At 37.0% G+C, this 22,545-nt stretch overlaps 1 protein-coding gene across 1 annotated transcript in view; it reads right to left on the bottom strand.

Annotated features, from left to right (window-relative positions):
* The window catches only part of CACNA1D (calcium voltage-gated channel subunit alpha1 D), a gene marked incomplete at both ends in the record, with an annotated part of 205,029 nt that overhangs the window by 98,646 nt on the left and 83,838 nt on the right, over positions 1-22,545 (bottom strand). Inside the window, 2 exons of the mRNA XM_082487992.1 lie at positions 1,759-1,928; positions 15,651-15,754. Of these exons, the coding sequence (XP_082344118.1) occupies positions 1,759-1,928; positions 15,651-15,754 (274 nt within the window). The remainder of the gene's footprint in view (positions 1-1,758; positions 1,929-15,650; positions 15,755-22,545) is intronic.

Genomic DNA, 22,545 nt, shown 5'->3' on the forward strand with positions numbered 1-22,545 from the left:
GGCTCTTTTGCAGCATATTAACAAACATCCAATTTGAACAGGATGCAAAAGGTTCCCAGGATTTCACCTGCAAACTTGCAAACCAAGTCCATCAGCACCATAGCTGACGGCATAGTTGTCCAATGCTCTGTGCAAATTCAGCATCACCTATAATTCTGCACCGCAGACTTATACGACATGTTTTTACTCCATAAAACGTGCAATCTTTTACTTCTCAGTCTTAGGATTTTATGCTGATACTCAAACCTACAGTTTACGTATTCCTTCCACACAACATTAGTAGCAATATCCAAGTATAGTGAACTCTGGCTTTTTTGCTCTGCTCTAGATGAAACCTCTCTTTGTGCTACAGATTTTCAGATAAACATAATTATTCCTTTCTGGTTGATGCTGGCATCAACATCAACACACAAGTTGCTTTCCAGCCTTTCATAAAATCATCTTGTTTCCTTCCAGTCAGTAACAGATTCATACCCTGCTCTTATTGAGAACTAAAGGGCTAATAAAATTCTGAAACTCAAAACCATAAAGATTTTAAAAAACTTAACTATGTGCAATACAGAGATAAGTTTAAAAACAAATACCTCAATATCAAACCACATAATTTTCACTATTTTACTACTTCTGAAAAGTACTATGGTTTAAAAGAACAGTTCACAATAAATTAGCAGCACTAGAAGAAAAAGAACAGTAATAAGGTATTATTTCAACACAGAAAATAATATTCTGAGTTGCCTTTGACAAATCCCTCGTAGATACATTTTCTTATGTATACACAATGGTATGTAAATTAATAATATCATGACTTTCCAGAGTATCATATGAATAAATAGGTGCTATTTAGCATTAGTATATATATTATATTTAGTATTAAATCATAAACCACATCCCAAATCCATGTTCTCACTTATGTACAGCAATAAAAGTTCTCATGAAAATTTTAACCGCTACTATGTAAACATGGCTAAGAGGCTAAAATAACCTCTACTAAATTATGACATTAAAATACCGCTCAAAATTTCTGACAGAGAAATCAATTATAACTTTTACAGCTGTTGCAATATAATGAAACTAACTTGGTCCTTTACATTAAGACTCAGGTCAGAAGCAGTAGAGGGCCACTACAGCATAAATTATATCTTTCCATAATACACTAGACACTACTGTCAAATTAATACATTGTAAGTAAGTGGTTATTATATTTCTTAGTGTCGAACAAAAATTCCACAAGATTTCATTTATTTCACACTCAGTTAATCCATCTAGTAAAAAAGATTTTATATAGTTTTCTTGAATATCAGAAAGAAAGATCAAGAATATCATTTCCCCACTTCAAAACTCAAAAAAATTCCTCACTATTAGCACAAGGTTATTTCCTGATTGTACTGTTATTTCTGTTGTGTGCACCTAGAGGGAAACGCATATTCTTCTTGACTAAGGATTTATGATGATACTTAGTGGCACGTAGCTTGCATGCATTAACTTTTTACAGAACACAACTAAAGTTTTTAAGTCTCAGTAGTGACCGAGTGCAGACAATGATTTGTACATGGACAGCTCAGAGCAGAATTTTGTTTTAAGATTCTGAATTATCTTCCATGACTCGGTATCGATATATTAATGTCCGCTCTGCTTACAAACACTTTTGCAAACCGGAAATCAGAAAGCAACATCAGATAAACTGCATTCACCCAGTGTAACACCCTTAAAAGCAGTCAAACCGTCCCACAGAAGTAGTACAGACTAAAGAACACGTACTGTTCCGCTTGCCTTCTTCATCAACCTCTTCATCATTCTCGGGGTCAATGTCTTCTGCCTGTGTAATCCAGTCTAAATATCCCTTCAGATCTTCTTCAAGCTGCTGTTTTTCACGTAGTTTCTGAAAGTCCCCTCGGGCCTTGGCTTTCTCTCTTTCCTTGGAAAACTCTCTATCAAATTCAGATAAAGAAGAAAAAAATACTGATTGTCAAACTCCCAGGAATTTTGACCTAGGTCTTGACATTGCAGAATAACATACTAACATAGAAAATGAACTGAATAAACTACACCAAAGATTTGAAAGCTTCTTTGAAAACAAGACAGTGGTGCAAAGAAATAATGGCAAATCCCTACCATATTACATCAAAACTTTCAGAGCTTTCATGATTTAATTTAAAATTAAGCAGCATTCTTGACTCTTCCCATATCAGAAGAGTCATCCTGCCCACTCCACCCCCCCTTTGGGTATGTGCTCTTCTATACAGATGTTAAAATAAGTTTTATCTAATGGGTACAAAACAAAATTGACTTGCAGTAATGAAATAATTTCAGAGAGGTAAGTATTAGTTTCAGTGAAAAGGAAATTCTGGCAGCCAGTTCTAAAATCCTTCTTCTTCCAGCCACGGTTTATTTGCCACGTCCAAACATACTTATTTCAGTGCACGGTTCACAGAATTCCACTAATAAGGTCTCTCAGTTACATCGTGCACCGACACCTGTGCTGTTGGAGATCTGGATGTTTTGCCCTTTCGCTCTCTGTAACAGAATCTAGAAATCCTGTTCTCACAGAACAGAAATGCATCCTTTTACATAAATTGAGTCCTCTATCTCATTACGTCAGTCTTAAGACAATGTATTTCACTGTCAGTCTAGTTTAGCTTCATGATTTGTATCAATCTCTAAATTATCATAGAATGGTAATTAAAATAATTAAGTCGTGCTCTTTGAGAGGGAGATTAGATAAAATGGCCTGCTGAGATCTCTTCCAACTTGAATTACTCCATGGATCCATGATTCCCTTAATGATAAACGACTCGAGACAATTATCGAGTAAATTCTTGCATCGTGACATTTCATATGCCAATATTATTACAACATTTGGTGCACCACACAGCTCCAAACGCATAACTCCCTTCACTAGAAGGATCAAACATTTTGTGATTTATCTGAGTATCAGTTTGCATGATTAGGGGTAGGCAAGCATCTTTTGAAGTGTATTGTAACTACGTACTGATTCATTATTTAAAATTAAGCTTTCTCTGACTAACCTGTTAATCTTATAATAGGGCTGAAATTAAACCTAAAAAATGGCTATAGTAATTTCATTTACTATGAATCTGCATTCCCTTTATTTAATGTGAACTTTCACTTGAAAATACTCCCTAATTAATACACTCTCAAGGGGAAATTTATTAAAGCACTCAATAATATTATTTTTCAAGTGGAAAAATATTAGGAAATTAGTGTAAGACTTGCAAAATATTTTAACAAGGTGAACACAATTATCAATATGATATTGCTCTGCTAACAAAATATCACAGAACAATAGAAAGTATCATAATTTTAAACATAGTATTTCAGCTCAGTCACTGACAATACTTATTTGGAATTATCATCTCTCCATTTTTTAGAAGAAAATGTATTGTTTTATTTGCAGTCTTCAAATACATCTTTTAAACACTAATTTTCTGCTTTAACATTAGTAAATTTAAGAGTGAAGTTCTTTACATGCAACCATACAGATTTTGTTGTTTGGGCTTTTTTTAATGTTATGCTGCAGAAGCTAAAAAGCTTTATGTTGCAAAAGCTGAGAGGCAGGCACTACACTTTTTACAGTTGAGGACTTAATTCAACACCAATTCAGTTTGGCATGTGGAGATCATCCTGTTCCATCTGATGGCACTGTAATGAAGCTGAAGAATGCCAGTGCTTGCTTTGCATTTGCTACCCTTCACCTAGCATCCAAGGACGAGGTCCTTCAAAAGGCTCATGAAAGACAGCGAGCTCAACAGACCTCTCTGAGGGATAACTGCTTATAAAAAAAAAAAAAAAAAGAAAAAAAATTTTCATTGTTTTGGCAGAAGATGTCACAGGCCTATAAGAAATTGTTTGGTTTATGGAATGTTGGGTTTTCAGCTTCCCTCAGAGGGATTATCGAAGAGACCATCCTTTACATCCAATTGAGGCAACGCACTCATGACTCTCGCACCATAGGCAGTATCTTTGAACTATGGTGGCATAGTATGAAATCAGAAGTAACAAGCCTTGCTAGCTTTTCTTAAGTATTCATATTTTGTTCATTTAAGTCCTTCGGGTTTTTTTTCTTAGAGTGAAGGACGTGTGATCTGTGTGGGTAAAGTAAAATGAAAGCTGCTGTTATTACATGGAGGGAAGCAAAAGAAATCATTTAAAAAGGAAACAACTGGCAAGGCTGACACTTTCAACAGCTCTTCACCCATGACTGAACCACCTTTTAACTTTGACTTTACATTGAAATGGCTGCACGCAGAGAATTAAACACAGATTTTTATATACACAGCTAACTATGACCTTTGCCTTTAATACAGCATGGAAGTCAGACATTGTCGTGTTAAGTGCTGCTGCAATTTATCAGTAGGGGGAGATGTAATGGTGCTTAATTTCCAAGATATTTAAAAGTTTTACTTTTATTTTTAAAACCTGACTGTTTGTAAGGAAGCATAACACCTGAGAAGACTGCATTTTCTTTAGGGGTTGGAGAAATCCGGCTCTATGGTACTTTTTTCTATCACAGACACAATGAAGTGACATCCCTCAGACACACCTATGTACGTATTCCTTTTACTGAAATACAAGAAAGGGGAATTACATGGAATTGGAATGTAATGAGTTTCCTGTTAGCAGAACAAAATCATTTTTTTCCAAGAAGCAAGAAGTTATTTGGAAAAGAGGACGGAGGCGAGACGAGGTAGAGACGTCGGCTCTTTAATGCTTCTGACAAGGACATTTAGACAACAAGATATCTGAATGTTTAGACAAAGATATGTAGACATTGGCTGATGTCCTGGAATGGGGAATAAGACAGCTGCTTGTGCAGCATTTCATGGCTATGGAGAGCGCAGGCTGAGTCCAGGGCAGAAAGAAAAAGCTTTTGGCTATGCAGGCAGCTTAAGCACTGACATGGTTAGACTAATGGCCTGAACCGGCCTCCCTGACTGTCATCAACCCAGTCTAGAAGCCTATGAAGTTGACAGGCTTAGGAAGCGGCACGTTAATTGTCGTAAGTGGACTTAAGCTCTGTAAATATTTGGTTTCACAAATGCTTGTGCTAAGAGCTAACTTCAAAATACGTATTTCTTTCTGGTTTGATAAAATGACCTGGATCCGGCATTTGAAAATGTGCACTTGGGAGTGTGTGCGGGGATGTTGTTTATTGACTAAACTGACAAAATTTGTATTCAAAGGGCTGTTGTGACTATGCTAGCATTCATAAGGGTCTCTCCGCTAAAATATGATTTAAATCACTCTCCATCCACGTCCCAAACTGAAAAATCCTGAGGAGCCACTCTGGTTTGACACCAGCATATGTGAAATGAAAATCAGGCCTATTGCCTGTAAAATTTCAGTTTAAAAATAAAACAGATTTAAGTAGTTTTTGTAAAGGATAGGAGTCGATAAACATGTCTTTTGTCCTAGTTCCAACAACTAGAAAAAGCCAAGCTCACTACTGTGTCCATATTTTAAAGGATAATATGCTTCAAAATTAAGACCTTAGGCTAACAGGGCTAGAAAGAGGTTTTTTGCAAATCTCTACATCTGAAGAATCTTATAAAGCAGACCTGCAGAACTTGTATAACAACACCTTGTACAATTACCTGTTTGCCTTCAAAAACATCTTTTTTTTTCAAAACAGACTATTGCTACCTAGATGGAGGCAATTCAGTTTTTGATTTCACTGCAAAAGCAAGTAAATCAGATGACCCAGCCCTAGCCAGCCTAATTTTGATCTAGTTAAATATGACTAAAAATTGCAGCATATAACAATATCCTATAAACTGAACAAAGCTGCAAATTGCAGCTCAAGTGTAAATAACTCAGTCAATTGCACCTGCAGCAGAAAGGAGACATTACTTGCAAAATACAGCATTATATGGAGACTCATCTACATGATCTAACTTATTTTTAGTGATAACTCAGCTACTACACAAAATGCAAGTTGTATTTCTATTGCCCAAAAATTCCTTGTCTCCTTGCAGAAAGATGATCTCAGTTGTCTGTTTAGGAACACCACCATCATCATCAATGGTTGTTGAGGCAGAAGCATATGAAATGAAGGTTTCGAGTTCATGCTTCCATAGTGTGGCGCAATCATTTTCATGCCAGGTTTTTCTTTCTTCACCAGAGTGAAATAATCTCTGCTGGTATGCATCAGCTGGGAATGGCTTGATGCAGCAGGGTGGAGGTGGCAGCATGGAGTACCTACTGGGACTCAGTTACAGCTCTCTGGTTTCTCACACCATGATCTGAGGCAGGGTCAGTCATATTAACCAAAAATCCTAAGACAACACTTTGCTTAAACATATCTTGTATACTCTCTCTGTAATTCACAGACCTAGTAACTAAGGAGACACCTATACTGGCCTCCTATCAGCTGAATGTTCTTCCATGCTAAAGGCAAGTCACTTTTCATAACAGGACTTGTGCAGCAACATAAGTGTTTCTGTATCTCCTGTGCATCACTAGGCACTGATTATAGGAAATAAACAGTTGCCTTTGATGTCTAAGTATAAACCAGGACACTAATTATTCATTGGCCATATTACTGCCCTTCTGTGTCACTGCAAGAGCAGTGAGAGAGAGAATTCATCTACTGCAGTATGCAGCTTACTGCACACAGGGTCTGGTACGTGGAAAGTGTTATGCTAATGCTATATGTAGAACAGTCACCCAGACATCCTAGACTCTCGTTTATTCACAGCGAACAGTCACATAATAACAAAAATGCACTCACAGGAGTACAGTGTTGGCCACCAGACTCACAGAAGAGCTTTCACACAGTGGTAACCATACCAACCAACAAATTAGCAGAATCAAATCACAGAACTCGAACTGCTTAAACTGTACAGATAAGCATGAACAACAGCTCACAGCTGGGTGTAACGTGTAACAGATGTAGAGAGATATAAAAAAGGTTAAGTAACATCACATCTTGAATTACCGAAGAACTGTATACATCATTGTTACCCTGTCTTTTAGAAATAAAAAAGACTCACAGGCTGAACGCAGTAGAATTATTTCTGCAGCGCAAAAAAAATTCTAGCAGGAATTTTCCTTGAGCAAGGAACATTGGGTTCTTGTAGGGGAAATGCAAGCTGGTATTAACTACCCATAATTGTGTCTATACAGTTCATTAGCAATTGACAAATTGGATATTCAACGGCTCCAGCACCACCTCTGTGTAGCACAGGGCCTGTACAGCATTATTGTGCCAGAGCACACATGAATGCAATGGGATCATCTGTGGGAACAGCGATAGGAACAAGTTGACAGAGCAACAGAACTGACATGCTTCAGACTGTTATTGTATCTGCATATTAAGATGTGCTCATTCTGCCCTGCATAGAGACCTGTTTGGCTCAGGACACACCGTATTTCTTAGTGGAAGAACTGGCATTACTAAGGGTAGGACCATGCCCCAGAGGGTATTCACGCCACCATTGCAATGTGCACTGTCAACACAGTTTTTGAAACTGATGTGGCTTATTACCTGCCAGGAACTCATCAGCACACACCTCACAGGACTAATCCCTAAGAAGCCTTGGTGTGATAAGTTCAAACAGGACTGAAACAAAAATCAGTTCCCTTCAAGCTCTAATTCAAGAGTACTGAACCACTCCCATTGACTTTCACAGTCTCTGTCTAACGCAGTTGGTTAGAGTTACTGCTCTATAGAGCTGAAAGTATTTGCTGTTTATTTATATTCAATTGATCAATCAAGGATAATATTTCCTTGTTTTGAATATATTTGTGTTTGAGTTTTATTTTTACCAGCCATACAGCAATCAATAGAATCTGCTTTAGCTCATAACCTGATGAGATCTAGAGCTGAAGTCCCTCTCCTCTTTTTTGAATATATATCATGTTTATCTATGCAAGAGTGAAATTTTTATCCACAACTCTTATTTATTTATTTTTACTAAGCCTTCCCTCTACTGTGAAAATTTTAAAAAGCAACACTGTCAAAAACAGTTCATCTCCCTTTTGCTGAAAGACTATGGATGACACTTCACTGCCGTTTTCTATTTGGTGCATCATTATTCAAATGTCTCTTTCTATGATTTTTTCCAGATATACCGTAGACAACTGTTCCTAAGTGTATAAGCTTATCTGTGCCAACGTATTTTATATGACATTAATTGACAGATATTGCTGTGAGATTAGCATGGATGAGTATATACCCTTAGCTTTTAGAATCATTATGTACATACATTGCAAATAATACTGTGGGAAATAAATGGAAAAAATTATCATTCTCTTAGTAACCTGGAAGACTTGCATGTAGGAGGATGTATGTAAGGACATGTCAAAGCTTATGCTTTGGTGTCCTTTATGCAAGGCAATAAATTCAACTTAGAGAGATTTATTAAAGTGTGTTTGAAAGGTCTTATTTGTTCCCATGGCTACCCAAAGAAATACTAATGCCTTGAGCAGAAAATGCCGTCAGCGGAAACCATCCCCTAATGATAAGGACTATCTTGAGGAATAGATTATCATACATCATTAAAAGCCATGCCTCTTGATAAATTATAAAACTTCATAACTTATTTATTATTTTCTCTGTTCATAGTAAAACAGTTTAATGCATGCTGAATTACTGGCATATTTATTTTCATTTTCAATGCACTTTTAAAGATACTTTCAGGGTGGATGAGTATCTCAACTCCCTTTTTTAAGGTTTAGTTTTATTTGTTAACTTTCTAATAACCTTAACTTTACAATTTCTAACTTAACTTTCTAACTTCAGCTCACTGTCTCTTGCACCAATAGTCATGATATCCTCTGGTCTTTTACCCTGGAATATTTGAAGGAGACCTGTCCTCAGCTTCCAATTTCCATGCCTAGTATTCCACGACTTCAGAGAACACAGCTCCAGTCTATGTCTATTATACACACTGTGTGTAACCAAAGCTACGTGTAAAAACAGACCCCTGAAGCAGTTCACCACCCTTCAGAGAGATAGAAATGCTGGGCAGCTCCTCAGTGGCAATATCTGTGTGAAGTTGCCTGGCCTAATCCTTGCATCATAACCAGTGGAATAACAAAGGAAAACAAGGTGCTCTAGTATCTATTATAGACTGAACCCACTCCTTGCTGCTGGCTCAAAAGACAGCAATCAAAATAGAGCGTGATCACGTCATGATCACCCTGCGATTTCTAGACGCTAAAACAATTATTCACAGCCACATACAGCTTCAAATTTGTAATGGGAATGAGCAAAATGCAGACCAGCCTAAGGTAATGGAAATGCAAAGATATCTCAATATATCTATAGCAGCTTTCCAGAGCTGCAAGCATTTTGCTCTGTATTTCCAAATATTGAAAGAATTAAAAAATGCAGTCTTATTGTAAAAGATCAACTGAGTTCCAGGTGTCCAGTTAGATTCCTAGGAAATTCACTGTGCTGAAAGAAATTACCAACGTGTATGTTTTAAACCACACTGTCAAACACATTTCCAGATATGTTTCTGGAGCTGGATCTAGAGCCAGTTTTTCTAATGTTTAGGGAAATGCTGTTTGTCCATTCTGTTCTCTGGCCAGAGCCAGCCCTCTGTTGAAGTTGGACCAAGAGCCATCACTAGAGTCCTTTCCTAGAGCCACATCTATAGTTGGCTCTAGAACCATTTCTAAAGCATTTTCCAGTAATAGATCTTAGGTCAATTTTAGAGCCCTTTCATTGAATCATAGAATGATTAGAGTTAAAAGGGACCTTAAAGATCACCTAGTTCCAACCCCCCTGCCATGGGCAGGGACACTAGACTAGGTTGCTCAGAGCCCCATCCAAGCTGGCCTTGAACATTTTGAGGGATGCGGCATCCACAACTTCCATGGGCAACCTGTGCCAGTGTCTCACCACCCTGAGAGTATAGAATCAGAATGGTTTAGCTTGGAAGGGACCTTGAAGATCATCTAATTCCAACCCCCCTGCCATGGGCAGGGACACCTGCCACTAGACCAGGTTGCTCAAAGTCCCATCCAGCCTGGCCTTGAACATTTCCGGCAACAGGGCAACCACAGCTTCTCTGGGCAACCCGTTCCGGTGTCTCACCACCCTCATAGTGAAAAATTTCTTCGTAATTTCTAATCTAAATCTCCCCTCTTCCAGTTTGAAGCTATTACCCCTTGTCCTGCCACTACATGCCCTTGTAAAAAGTCCTTCACCAGCTTTCTTGTAAGCCTGCTTCAGATACTGGAAGGCCACTATATGGTCTCCCCAGTCTTCCCAGGTCTCACCAGAGTAGAGTAGAGGGGCAGAATCACCTCCCTTGACCTGCTGGCCACACTCCTTCTGATGCAGCCCAGGACGCCATTGGCTTTCTGGGCTGTAAGCATACATTGCCAGGTCATTGCTTCTCATCAACCAACTGTCCCAAGCCCTATTCCTCAGGGCTGCTCTCAATCCATTCTCTGCCCAGCCTGTATTTGTGCTTGAGATTGCTCTAACTCACATGCAAGACCTTGCACTTGGCCTTGTTGAACTTCACGAGGTTCTCACAGGCCCACCTCTCAAGCCTGTCCAGGTCCCTCTGAACAGCATCCCTTCCCTCCAACGTGTCAACTGCACTACACAGCTTGGTGGTGTCAGCAAACTTACTGAGGGTGCACTCCATCCCACTGTCCATGTCGCCAACAAAGATGCTGAACAGCACTGATCCCAGTACTGACCCCTGAGAAACAGCACTCAGCACTGGTCACCACTTGGACATCAAGCCATTGACCACAACTCTTTGAGTGTGACCGTTCAGCCAATTCCTTATCTGTTGAGCGGTCCATCCCTCAAATCCATGTCTCTTCAATTTAGAGACAAGGATGCTGTGTGGGAAAGTGTCAAATGCTTTGCACAAGTCCAGGTAGATGAAATCTGTTGCTCTCCCCTTATCCACCAACGCTGTAAAGCTGTCGTAGAAAGCCACCAAATTTGTCAGACACAACTTCCCATTAGTGAAGCCACGTCGGCTGTCGCCTATCACCTCCTTATTTTCCATGTGCCTTAGCAAAGTTCCCAGGAGGATCTGCTCCACGATCTTGGTGGGCACAGAGGTAAGACTGACCAGCCTGTAGTTCTCGAGATCTTCCTTCTTTCCCTTTTTAAAAATAGGGGTTTTGTTCCCCCTTTTCCAGTCAGCAGGAACTTCACCTGACTGCCACAACTTCTCAAATATGACGGGTAGTGGCTTAGCAACTTCATCTGCCAGTTCCCTCAGGCCCCACGGATGAATCTCATTAGGTCCCATGGACTCGAGCACTTTCAGTTTCCTTAGGTGGTTTCAAACCTGGTCTTCTCCTATAGTGGGTCCCTGCTTTTGCGTTCTGTGACTTGGGTGGTGTGGCTAGAGCACTTGCCGGTGAAGACTGAAGCAAAAAAGTTGAGTACCTCAACCTTCTCCATATCCCAGGTAACCAGGTCTCCCGTTTACTTCCGGAGAGGGCCCATATCTTCCCTGGTCTTCCTTTTGTCACCCACATACCTACAGAAGCTTTTCTTATTGCCCTTGACATCCCTGGCAATCTAAAGCCCAGATAGAATGTCCTGGTTTGAGGTAAAACAGAACCATTTTTGTTCAGTACCTTTGCTTCTTAGCTAGGCCTCTTCTAACTACTGAAAATAACACTTTGAGAATAATGTGAATAACTACTGTCTAATACACAGTAAAACAGAGTATTTTGAAAAAGCTGAATTACTCAAGCCTATGAATTCACTCCATCATTGTTATTCAAGGGAATATTTAGAAAAAATCTCCACAGTCAGCTTCCATGCAGAAATTGGAATATTTGCCACATTAGGATTCCACACACACATTATTTCTATTAATTTACACATCTGCTATCAAAAATATGAACTCTGTTTTTAAGAATGTCACCTTCAGCAGGCAAAACTGACACGGATCACCAGGAAATACTCACCTTCAGAAACGGCTAGATGTAAAACAAAAGATCTCCCAAATCATCATTCACATCCATTTGTACAGAGTCTAAATACATCAAGCATGCAGTGCAGAAGAGGCATTACAGAAATACAAAGGGGCAGATGGCACAGAGTAACAAAGGAGTGCAAAGAGGATGAATGGATATTTTAAAACTGCAAACAGATCAAAACAGCAAACAGATTTAAATTTACACAGCATAACCTGATATTACAGGAAGTAACTCTTTCATACAGAAAAGGTGTATTAGGCATTCAGATTCCACTTCCAAAATCTGTATGCAAAGCCATGCTTTTCAAGTAAGTTAACATAATTTTTGCATTCTTGAAGTTTGATTGATTTAGTAAATTTAATTTTGTAGATTTATCATAAATCAGGTTTCATGCTATGGTTTCAAGAGCATAAAACTCGAAAGCTAATAACTCTTAAATAAAAAACAAAAAATGCATGTGTTAGATATTCAATGCCTGTCTCAGAAAGAAAAATATTAGCTTTCTACTAAGGAATACAGCCATAGGATTTTACATCATTTTTTTCCCCTAAAGTTTAGACAGATATGTCTAAATAGAAAATGTGGAAAATATTTATTATTGATATACAAATGGCATTTAGTGATCAAAATAAATCAGTGTAACAGAATTCCAGACTGGCCCCTGTCAGAGTTTCAAGCAAGTATGCCAGGACATTTTGTTCAGTTACATACCAAACATTAGTTTGGTATGATAGGTATCTTTTAGGAATATTTTCTCTTCCTTTCTCCTTCCACTCTCAATGTCAATCATTGGTGATATTTATATATCACATGTCTCAGTTCACTTGTATGATTTTCTTAAGCATAGAAAACAAAAAACTGGAGAGTTAGGAAGGCTTGTTCACGTATTTAGGGCAAACATGGATTTAAACAATTCATCAAGCAACCCGAGCGCTCAAGGGACACTACAGTTAGGTGACACTATGGCAGAAAATAAAATTTAAGAATGACTGAATTTCTGAATTTAAGGAGAGTTCACATCACACTTGACACTGCTATTTCTGTTCGCTGGAAATCGAAGGCAAGCCAGTAAGGGTTCTGAAGACTGTTAGAGCTCTACAGATCAAGCAATACCTAGAAATTAGGGGTGATTCCTTGTCTGCAGAACGGAACCCAAGGACAAGGGGACACCTCTTCCCCTGTATTGTAACAGCAGCTAAAGAACAACTCCATATTCCAACCAATATGATATGTATCATAATGTTGCAAACTTTATAAAGTATTTTAAATGTATTAAATCAAACATAAAGCTTAGCTGTGAGGATCTCTCTAAATTTCCAAGGCTTCAGTAGAAGAAATGAACATGTGCAAAAAACCACCGAATCCAGCATTACCTTCCCCACAACTTATTTTTAAAAACATAAAAATCTGAAACCATTAACAATTTGAGTCATGCAAAAGGGGAATATTTAGTTAACTGTTACCACAGGACACCTTCACAAAACAGGAAGAAAACTAATTGCTGCTTGTGACCTTCTTAAGGGCCAGGTAAAGGAACTTGGAAAACATAATCCTCTAATGACTTCAGTGGGAAGTCCAGTCACACAGCAACGCTGGGTAACAGTATCAAAAGAAGAAATAAATTACACTGCGACTACCCTCATTTATCCGTCCTTCTCCTTCTTATTCTGTTTGTCCAGTGTGTCTGTGAGGTGAAAGCTAGGCCCTTAGTTTCACAATAATTTACACATTTGTCCCTGAATAAAACAAAGCCAATATGACTATATAAATCAGACTTTACTGGGGAGGTCTTGGAAGGAAGAGATTAAATCTAAAAATCAGGAATGTCTTTTTAGCACTCTCTCTTTACTTATAAACATCTGCTTTGTAAAGTGATTCTTACAGTAAGGTAAAACTATGCTTTCCCTAGTTTCCTGTGTGCAACCATAACCTATCTAAATGACTTATGATTTTAAAAGACACGTAAAACTACTCATCAGATAAAAACACTCTTTTAATATAGTTATCATATCAGCAACTGGAAATTTTGTTTCATTGCCCGATTTCCAGGAATGTAACAATGCATTATAATTCCTTTTGAATATATAGCGCACAATCAGCAGCCTGATGACACCTTCAGCTATGGTGTCAGGCTGCTTTCCACATAAGACAAATTTTTCTGTTGGCTCACAAAGATGGCCCAGCTTGCCTAAGACTGCCAGAACAATACCGTTTGTTGTATAATTAAAAGCTAATACATACAATAATAATAATTTTCTTTTAGTATTCAGATACTAGCAGGATCTTTTATTTATTTACCAGAAAATATCTTTACCATATTTCCCAAGCTCAAGCGTCTTAGAAACGAAGAAATGGCAAAGGAAGTGGAGCTGTAACCTCAGTAAGCAAGCTTTGCAAGAGGAAAACTTTGCAAACTATTGCCATAAACCACAGTTTTAAACCACATTATACAGCTAAAACTGACACCACTTTAGTTCTTGGCTGGAGTCTGGAGTACACAAACCAACAAAAAGCTGTGACAATCTCCCACTGACAAGTATATTAAATGGACATTTGATTATCAATAACTGTGTCAGCTCACTTGTGCAGGCTGTCAGAGCAGGACACAGCTCTACAATGCAGGAAGCCCCAAACACTTTGTGTCGAGGTGGCCTAGTCATACTCTTTCTGTAAGACAGATCTTGAAGCACCCATTAAAAAGAATTTGCAATGTGACTGGTAAACACAAATCACACTTCCGTTACTTTATGGGCATTTGAACAAAAGCAACAGTTAGGCTTTCAGAAAAAGGACACTTCTTTATAACTATAGGGGAGAATATTTGTACAGGCGCACCACCCATCTCTGTGTGCAAAATAATGTTTCTCCCTGCTGAAATATTATAAAATAAGGAAATTAGTGCTTCATTTAATGAGTATTTTTGGCAAGCATGGTGAACGTGATGTCAGACAGATAAAGGCACTAGAATCACGCAATTCAGTCAAAAGAGCAAACACTGGTAGGATGACATAAGAGTCTCATGTGCATGCAAAAAAAGCCATCGCTGAGAAGCTTGAGTAAATGCAGAGGCCATCTTACAAGTAGCAGTAGCATACACAATGTTAACTCAACTGCTTACCCACTAAGTACACCAAGAACCAGGTTAAGTACGAAAAATGAGCCAAGGATGATAAGACTAACAAAATAGATCCATGGCCATTCACATCCTATTGCATCATTTACCTGTAAAATGTAAGGAAATAAGTTATGATTCAGTCATTCATTAAACAGCAGAGTCCTTTTTGCAGCTGCCAGATCACGTAGGTTTCAACACTGAAAGTTTATGACTTAACTCAGTTCTTTAAAAAAATAAATAAATCAATGAACATTTGTTTAATTTCTTTACTTACCCAAATTATGATGTAGATGTGATGCTTACAAGATGAATTAAAATAAGCTTTAAATAAGTGCTAGAAAATTATTAGCCCTTTTTATAATTTTGCTACAAGTACGGACATGAAGAATATATACTGGTATGTCTAAGCTCTGATTTTGGTATTTGCATATTATTTATATGATAGCTACAGAAAACTGCTTTTGTTCTAATTAGAGGAGGAAGAAATAGAGCTTTATTAAAAGATGTCATCACAACTGAAGTCTCACCTGTATAAGATAACCTGTGTGTTCATGGCAACTGAATTCAGGACTCTGCCTTCATGATGAAAAAGGTGTATGCTTACCCGCTCAATACACCAAGAACAAGATTTAGTACGAAAAATGACCCAAAGATGACGAGACTGACAAAATACACCCATGGCAATTCAAATCCCATAGCATCATTCATCTGCAAGAAATAAGATGATCTTATAGAGTAGATCACTATAGTAATAGCAACGAAGAGTCAGAGAACAAAGAGAATTTAATCATTCAGGTGAGATAGCATTCTATTCATTCCTTCAGTATTCAAAGGAGAACAAAACAAGAAAGAAGGCACTGGCCACGCTCACTTTGCATTTCCAATACATACTCTAAAACAAAATACTGAGTGAACCTCGTATTCAGACCAAAAATATTATCAAACATAAATGGAGCACTGCAACAGTTCTGTTCTTTAATACCTAGAACATGAACTAAATTTCAGATCTCACTAATTAAAACTATGCTTACAAAGTATATTGAAGTATTAGGATTTTTAGCTCACATATATCCTAGCTACATGAATGATCCTTTGAGAAAAGAAACGGCAATATGTATCTCAACAGTACAAGCAATATTATTTTCTGTAACATGGAATTTCAATATTTTTTCCCTGAAATACTACAGTTGGATGCAGTCAGACATTTTTAATTAATTCAAAAAGAAATAAATGAGAATGAACGTGTGTAACAACATGAACTCAATTTTAGGAAAATGAAAAACTGAAATCCAATTTTAGAAACATAGTGGAAACATGGAAATATTCCACAAACACTTCTGAACAAAAATTATATCAAGATTAAGGTTAAATGATGTTTAAAAAGTTGTTACTTTTCTTTTTTTTAAGGTAAGATTGAAGTAACTGAGCTTTAAGTACACTTTTTATAGACCCACACAAGCTTTTCTATAAAGACTTTTTCCACTGTCTATTCTTAGCGAGCTCATTATACATATCAGCAGAGGGACTTGAGAAACATACCCATGGAAATCTAAAAAGGCCTATTCAGAAAAAAAAGATATTTTAAAACACAGGAAAATTGTTTTTGTGTGCAGCATTCAGGTACAAAAAGACATTTTGATAAGTTACAAAAATAATTCTGACTTGGAACTTCTTGGAAATGTCTCTCGTGGGAGAGGAATTATTCTGGCTTTTTTGTTTATGCTGACAAGTTTGCATTAGATTCTTCTTAAGATGCTTTTTAGCCATGAAAATTCAGCAGATAATAAAAACTGCATGAGCATTCAATACTGGATATGGTATTGTAGAACAATCTTCGGGCAAACCTTTTTCCTCTTCTGTGAATGCTGTTGTGTTCGTCATATCTGAAATTCATGATTAGGCTTTGAGCTCTATTGATAGTCAAATTTGACTCCTGTCGTCCTTAACATCTCTGTCGGAGTAGACACACTAAACGTGGAACCATTGTTTTTCAAACTGTACTACTTATTTTATGTTTTCCTCTCTCTTTTAAAAATTTATCATAATCTCAATTTCTGCAAGATAGGCTCTGGGGATGGTTAGATAAAAGCACACGCATTAAGTCTTTGCAGGTTAAGGCCCACAGGCACTTTTCTTTGGTGGCAATCTGTAATAATGCCACTAAAATAAACAAACTTCCTAAGTAACCAAAGATTATTTTACACAACATCTTCATGCATCCTTTAAAATAATCTCTCTTTATATCACCTTTTAAAATGCTTTAGTAATTGAACTGAGGTACTGAAAAGTAAATTAAAATTACTTAGACTTGCTAGGAAAAAAAAAGAAAACTGCAAAATATAATTGATTTGGATTTTTTCCTTTTAATTTTAATAAAAGTGTATTTTGGAGAAATTAAAATGGAGAAGGGTTATAGTCTTTCAGAAAGGCTGGGATCATTACCTCCAATTTTAAAAGATCCCAAGTTTCCATAGTCCAATTCTGTAACAGCATATTCATATGGAAAATAAAGTCTTTCATAAGTCCATATTCCATAGTCCAATTCTGTAACAGCATATTCATATGGAAAATAAAGTCTTTCATAATGCTGCCATTATACTGACCTACTTATACTTAGTCTCCTGTACTAATATACTTTTAGCAATACTTACCATGTCAGATGCCTATGCTAAGGAGATCAATCGTGGTTTGATTTTGTGGTTTTTTTGTTGGGTTTTTTTTTTTGTTTGTTTGTTTTTTTAATCATCCGTACCCATTCCCTCAGAACAAGTCTCCTACATTGAAGAAATCTTACCAATGAAGACGCTCAGGTATTTAGTAAAATACCCTATTGCCCAGACTGAATTTCTGCTATGTCCCAGTGTATGCTGTCCTGTGCATCTTCTTTCAATTTCAGGCATCTGGTCTTAAGGTTTAGGAATAAAATTTACTCAATAGTTTAAAATGCATATTCATAATTATTTTATTGCTTTAGAATTACGTTTCCTTCATACAAATGATTCAGATGATACACACAAAGTGTTCTTCTAACGATAGCTGATTAAGAGTGAACATTTTGTCTAAATCTCAAATACACGTGAACACATTTTGCATCTAACTGAACTGTACCATTAGCAAATAGTTGTTTGCAATTCACCAGAGTTCAAAGTGAAGGCATAAATTCATCTGCTGTTGATGCCAACGTTTTCCTGCTATAAATCTTTCTGGAAAACCTGAAAGATTAATATTTGCAATTTTACTTTGAGAAAAGAGAGCTCTGGGAATCACTGCAATCCAACTTAATACACTCTTTTTGCTCACAAAGAGAACATATTCAAGAAGCCAAGCATTGCACTAACGTAGGAACCCAGGAGCAAAGCTGAAATTTCCATGCTCTGTCATAAAGGCTCTATTAGCATAGGCAACTGTGATTTGCATTTCCTTCATTCACTTTACAGTGCATAACATATGAAAAAAACTCCTTCGGATTTATTCAGTTTTATTGTAAGCCCAATGTTTTAGACTAATCTACCTAGGACTAATGCCCTGTGATGTAAAAATTGGAAACTGCAGCTAACCAGTACTAGAAGAAATACTTCGGTTTGGGCAGATGATGAACTAATTCAAAAGCATTCCTAACTCAGGAACCCGTAATCTAGTAGAACAACTTGGCACTAGTCTCAGACTGACTTCCTAAAAGCAACAACCTGAAACTGCATCTACTCAAGAATTTTACCATTTAATTCTAGAGACAATTAAACTCTATTCAATTAATGCATTGTAATTTCTACTCATGAAGTGATATTTCTGATTGCATTAACACCAGAGATGAAAGTATAAAAATAAGTCCTTTCCTTTTGGAAAACTTAGCTACTCATTTCATGCATGTCAAGTGGCACTTTCCATAACTTTCAGTTAAAGAATGATTAAAGGAGTCAATTTCCCTTCTGATAAAAAATTGAGCCAGAGCTTGGTTAATATATGAGCACAGGAAAATCTTCATCCTCAGAAATAAGGTATTTTCAGTTGAAAGGATTAATGCTGACTTCTCACCCAAAGTGCAGAATAAGAAGTTATGAAGACCCAAATTCCAGATACATTGGAAGTTGCAACTAAGAAACAAACAATAAAAGCCTCTGAATTATGCTAAAGTACCAGGAAATCTAGGAGATACCATATCTCAAATCCTCAGCAAAAAGCCTTGCAAGACTCCCACTGAGGGTCAGGGACGTACTATACTAAAGGAGGTGTCATATTTAATGGCTCTCAATGGACTTGGCCATATCTTTTTGAGTCCATTAAGCTTTTAGCATCCATAACACCTATTGCAAAGACACCCCCAAGGACCATCCTTCTTGCTGTTCTCTGTGCCTTTTTCCAGATCTAGTCTTACTGTTTGGATTTCAGTTTGAATTAGTTTACCCATCACATCAGCCAGAGGATAGATGAGATAATGGATGGTATGAAGGATAAAGTATTTTTCATATCACTTAATTCTGTTTCACTATAACGGTAGATGTGAACTACTCAGTTAAGTGTTTAAAAAGGCTTATTCTCCAGAGATGCCACTTTTGGCTACACTTCGCATTTTCACTCCTTTCATAAAGATGTGAGATTAGATTTGTGTATTTAAACAGCTATGAAAACTCTGAGGCTCTTCCTATCCCTTTCATGATAAACACAGTAACTAACAGTTCAAAAGTCCTTGTAAAAGGTCCCATTTGTTGATGCTACCAGATCAGGAGACAAGTTACTCTATGCAACTTAAATTGGTGGAGAATAATTAATTTTCATTGTATATTTCGCTCTTTGCATTTACATGCTTATATTTGTGAGTATATGTCTGCAAAGTCTTGAAGAATTATCTAGAGCTGATAGGACAAACTTGGTACAGTCTGAAACTGCCTCATCCAGCATTTGGAGTGAATTATCTTGTTATTGGTGCTGTAGTTGGAGTCAACTACCATTACAATGCGACGTAGACAATCAGAAACCAAGACTCTGAAGTGAAACATGGAGAAACCCAAATTTACAGCAGACATAACCATTAGTATTACACAGCTGCAGACAGCACACTCCAATCTAAAACATCAATTAGAAATCATTAAAATGTCTCATTTGTCTGTGGTAATTGTGAGTAAAATCCCTGTACACAACTGAGTGCAGATCAAGGTCTTACTTTTCTGCACACCTGGTACTGGTTTACTGCAATCTGTTGCAAGCTCTTTGTATGTATCAATTAATATAAGCCCTAACTGGGGATAATGATAAAGCAATGCAGTAACACCTCTAATTCTGCATTTGTACTATTACAGCTATAATGCACTGATGCATCAATCTACTTTAAGCAAATTTGAAACATTGTGTAAAATAATTCAATTTCTTAAGTGTCTGAGTTTCCTTAGGTTTCAATTTTACCTTCCTGCTTTTACAACATTCCAAAAGATACATAACTGGTGAGTTTATTTATTGTCACCAATGATCTACCTAATAATCTTAAAATTATTAAGACTGACAAAGTCAGTCTCTTGACGGGTGTAAAAATCCTTCAGAAATCAGTATTTTGTGAAATGGGACTAATCCTGCATTCTTTGAAGCATACAATGTAGGTTCTCAAAACCTCAGATCACAGGCTATTTATTCTACTCATTTTAGAGCATACCAGACAGCTTTTCAAAGCCTTCTAGCTTCAAAGCTTGTGTCCTGGGATATTCAAGGCTGAAGTGGAGTTAACTTAAAACTGACTTAAAACAGCCTGTGCTTGAAGCACAACAGCCTCCAGGCTGGCTTGTAAAAGCATGTAATTTTATCTTCAATCTTCTCTGGGTTCTGGAGTTAAAGCATAGATTCCCTGACATTCTCCTGGTTGGCCAGACTCAACTTTGTTGTACTGCCAGCACAGAAGCACGTCAAGACATACACTGGTGGGATGTGAACTCAGAGACCACTGCTTTGTTAAGCATTTCAGCTCAGCAACAAATGAAAAATCAGAACTTCATGGCTCAGGCATTAAGGCATAAAGAGAAATATATCTCTTGGAGAAGTGAAAGATTGGTAGAGTACCTACAGAGCTTCATAATTGCTTAATCACCTCTAAATTTGGCCCCCAGCTTCTGTACGTAAACTGTGCTATAAAGTTGCATATAGGACACATACAAGTGACCATCTCAAGTTAAACCTCAACTTATGAGACACTGCTTCAGTTTTATTAATTTGCTTTGATCTATCTGAACAGACCTCAGTTGCTACCATATTTTTATACATTGTTAGTTAATGAAGTGTATAATTTAGGTAGCCAAATAATGCACTTATTCTTCAAAGCTGATTGCTTATATTTTTTTTTTCCCTAATATTGATTAGAAATCAGTTTAGATGCAGGTCTTATTTTTTTTTTTCCATTCAGATACTTTATTTTGCATCTAATGCCATTTTAGCTAATTACTGTTGGTGGCATTTCATTAATCAGCTTACCATCTTTAACTAGGAGAAAAAGAATAATCAAATAATTGTTCCACAGAAAACCTAGATGACAAATGTGACTGCTAAGAAATTATTTTCTCTTCTTCAGATAGTTATTCCAGGCTGAATCTGCAGAGCAGATAGCCATTACCATAACAAAATGAGGAGTACTGCCTTTACAAAGCAGTAATCCAGTGAAGGTTTTCTGTTGGATTGTCAGAGGACTCTACCAGGTTTAACAAACTCTATATTCCAGGTATAGCAAAATGGAACTGTTTGATTCCTTCATTGGTTGCAGCGTGTTAATTTAGGATGAACAATTTGTTAGTGCTTCTCCCTATTTATATTGCCCAAACTAATTTCACATAAGAAATTTATAAAACCTATGTACTGATCTTTAGGTCTAATAAATCTTAGGCCTCAAAAAACTATTGAAATGAATTATCTAATGTGATAGAACAGTGTTTTTATTTTAAAATATTTCTCTATTAAATACATAGAGTAATAGTATCCACTTTAGTGATAGATACTAAATACCATTTTTCTTTTCATATCTGCTATTCCACCTATATATGTACCATACAACATTGTATAATAATTGTATGTACTTAGTATTTCCCATATGCCGGATACAAAAACTGCAAGCATAATAGCATGTACTATTTAGATTGTCGATGTAAAATTGTTACCTTGGTTTACGTAGAAACAATGAACAAAACCCCAATACTCAAGGTCAATCTGAATGTATCTACAGAACTGTTATCAGTCTGGGAACTAGGATGGTTTTAACATGATTGTTTGCTTCTTGTGGCAAAGTTTTTGGAAGAAACTCTAGCTATTCAACTAGTGGAATTCTTAGTGCTACCTAAAGCCTGGCCTATTTCTAATCCAGTTCCTATCCACTTTATTTAAACTTTCTGGGGAGAAATAGTATGTTCTTCTGAGTAGTTGCAATGATCTATGAGAAGAAATTAGTTCTAGGCTTTGACTGCAGTACAGGTCAGCAGACAGCTAAGACTAAGATACCAGGTATCTTGTCAAAGTAAATCAAGTTCAGTTCA

Source organism: Vanellus vanellus (assembly GCF_965231255.1).
Source record: "Vanellus vanellus genome assembly, chromosome: 9".
NCBI lineage: Eukaryota > Metazoa > Chordata > Aves > Charadriiformes > Charadriidae > Vanellus > Vanellus vanellus.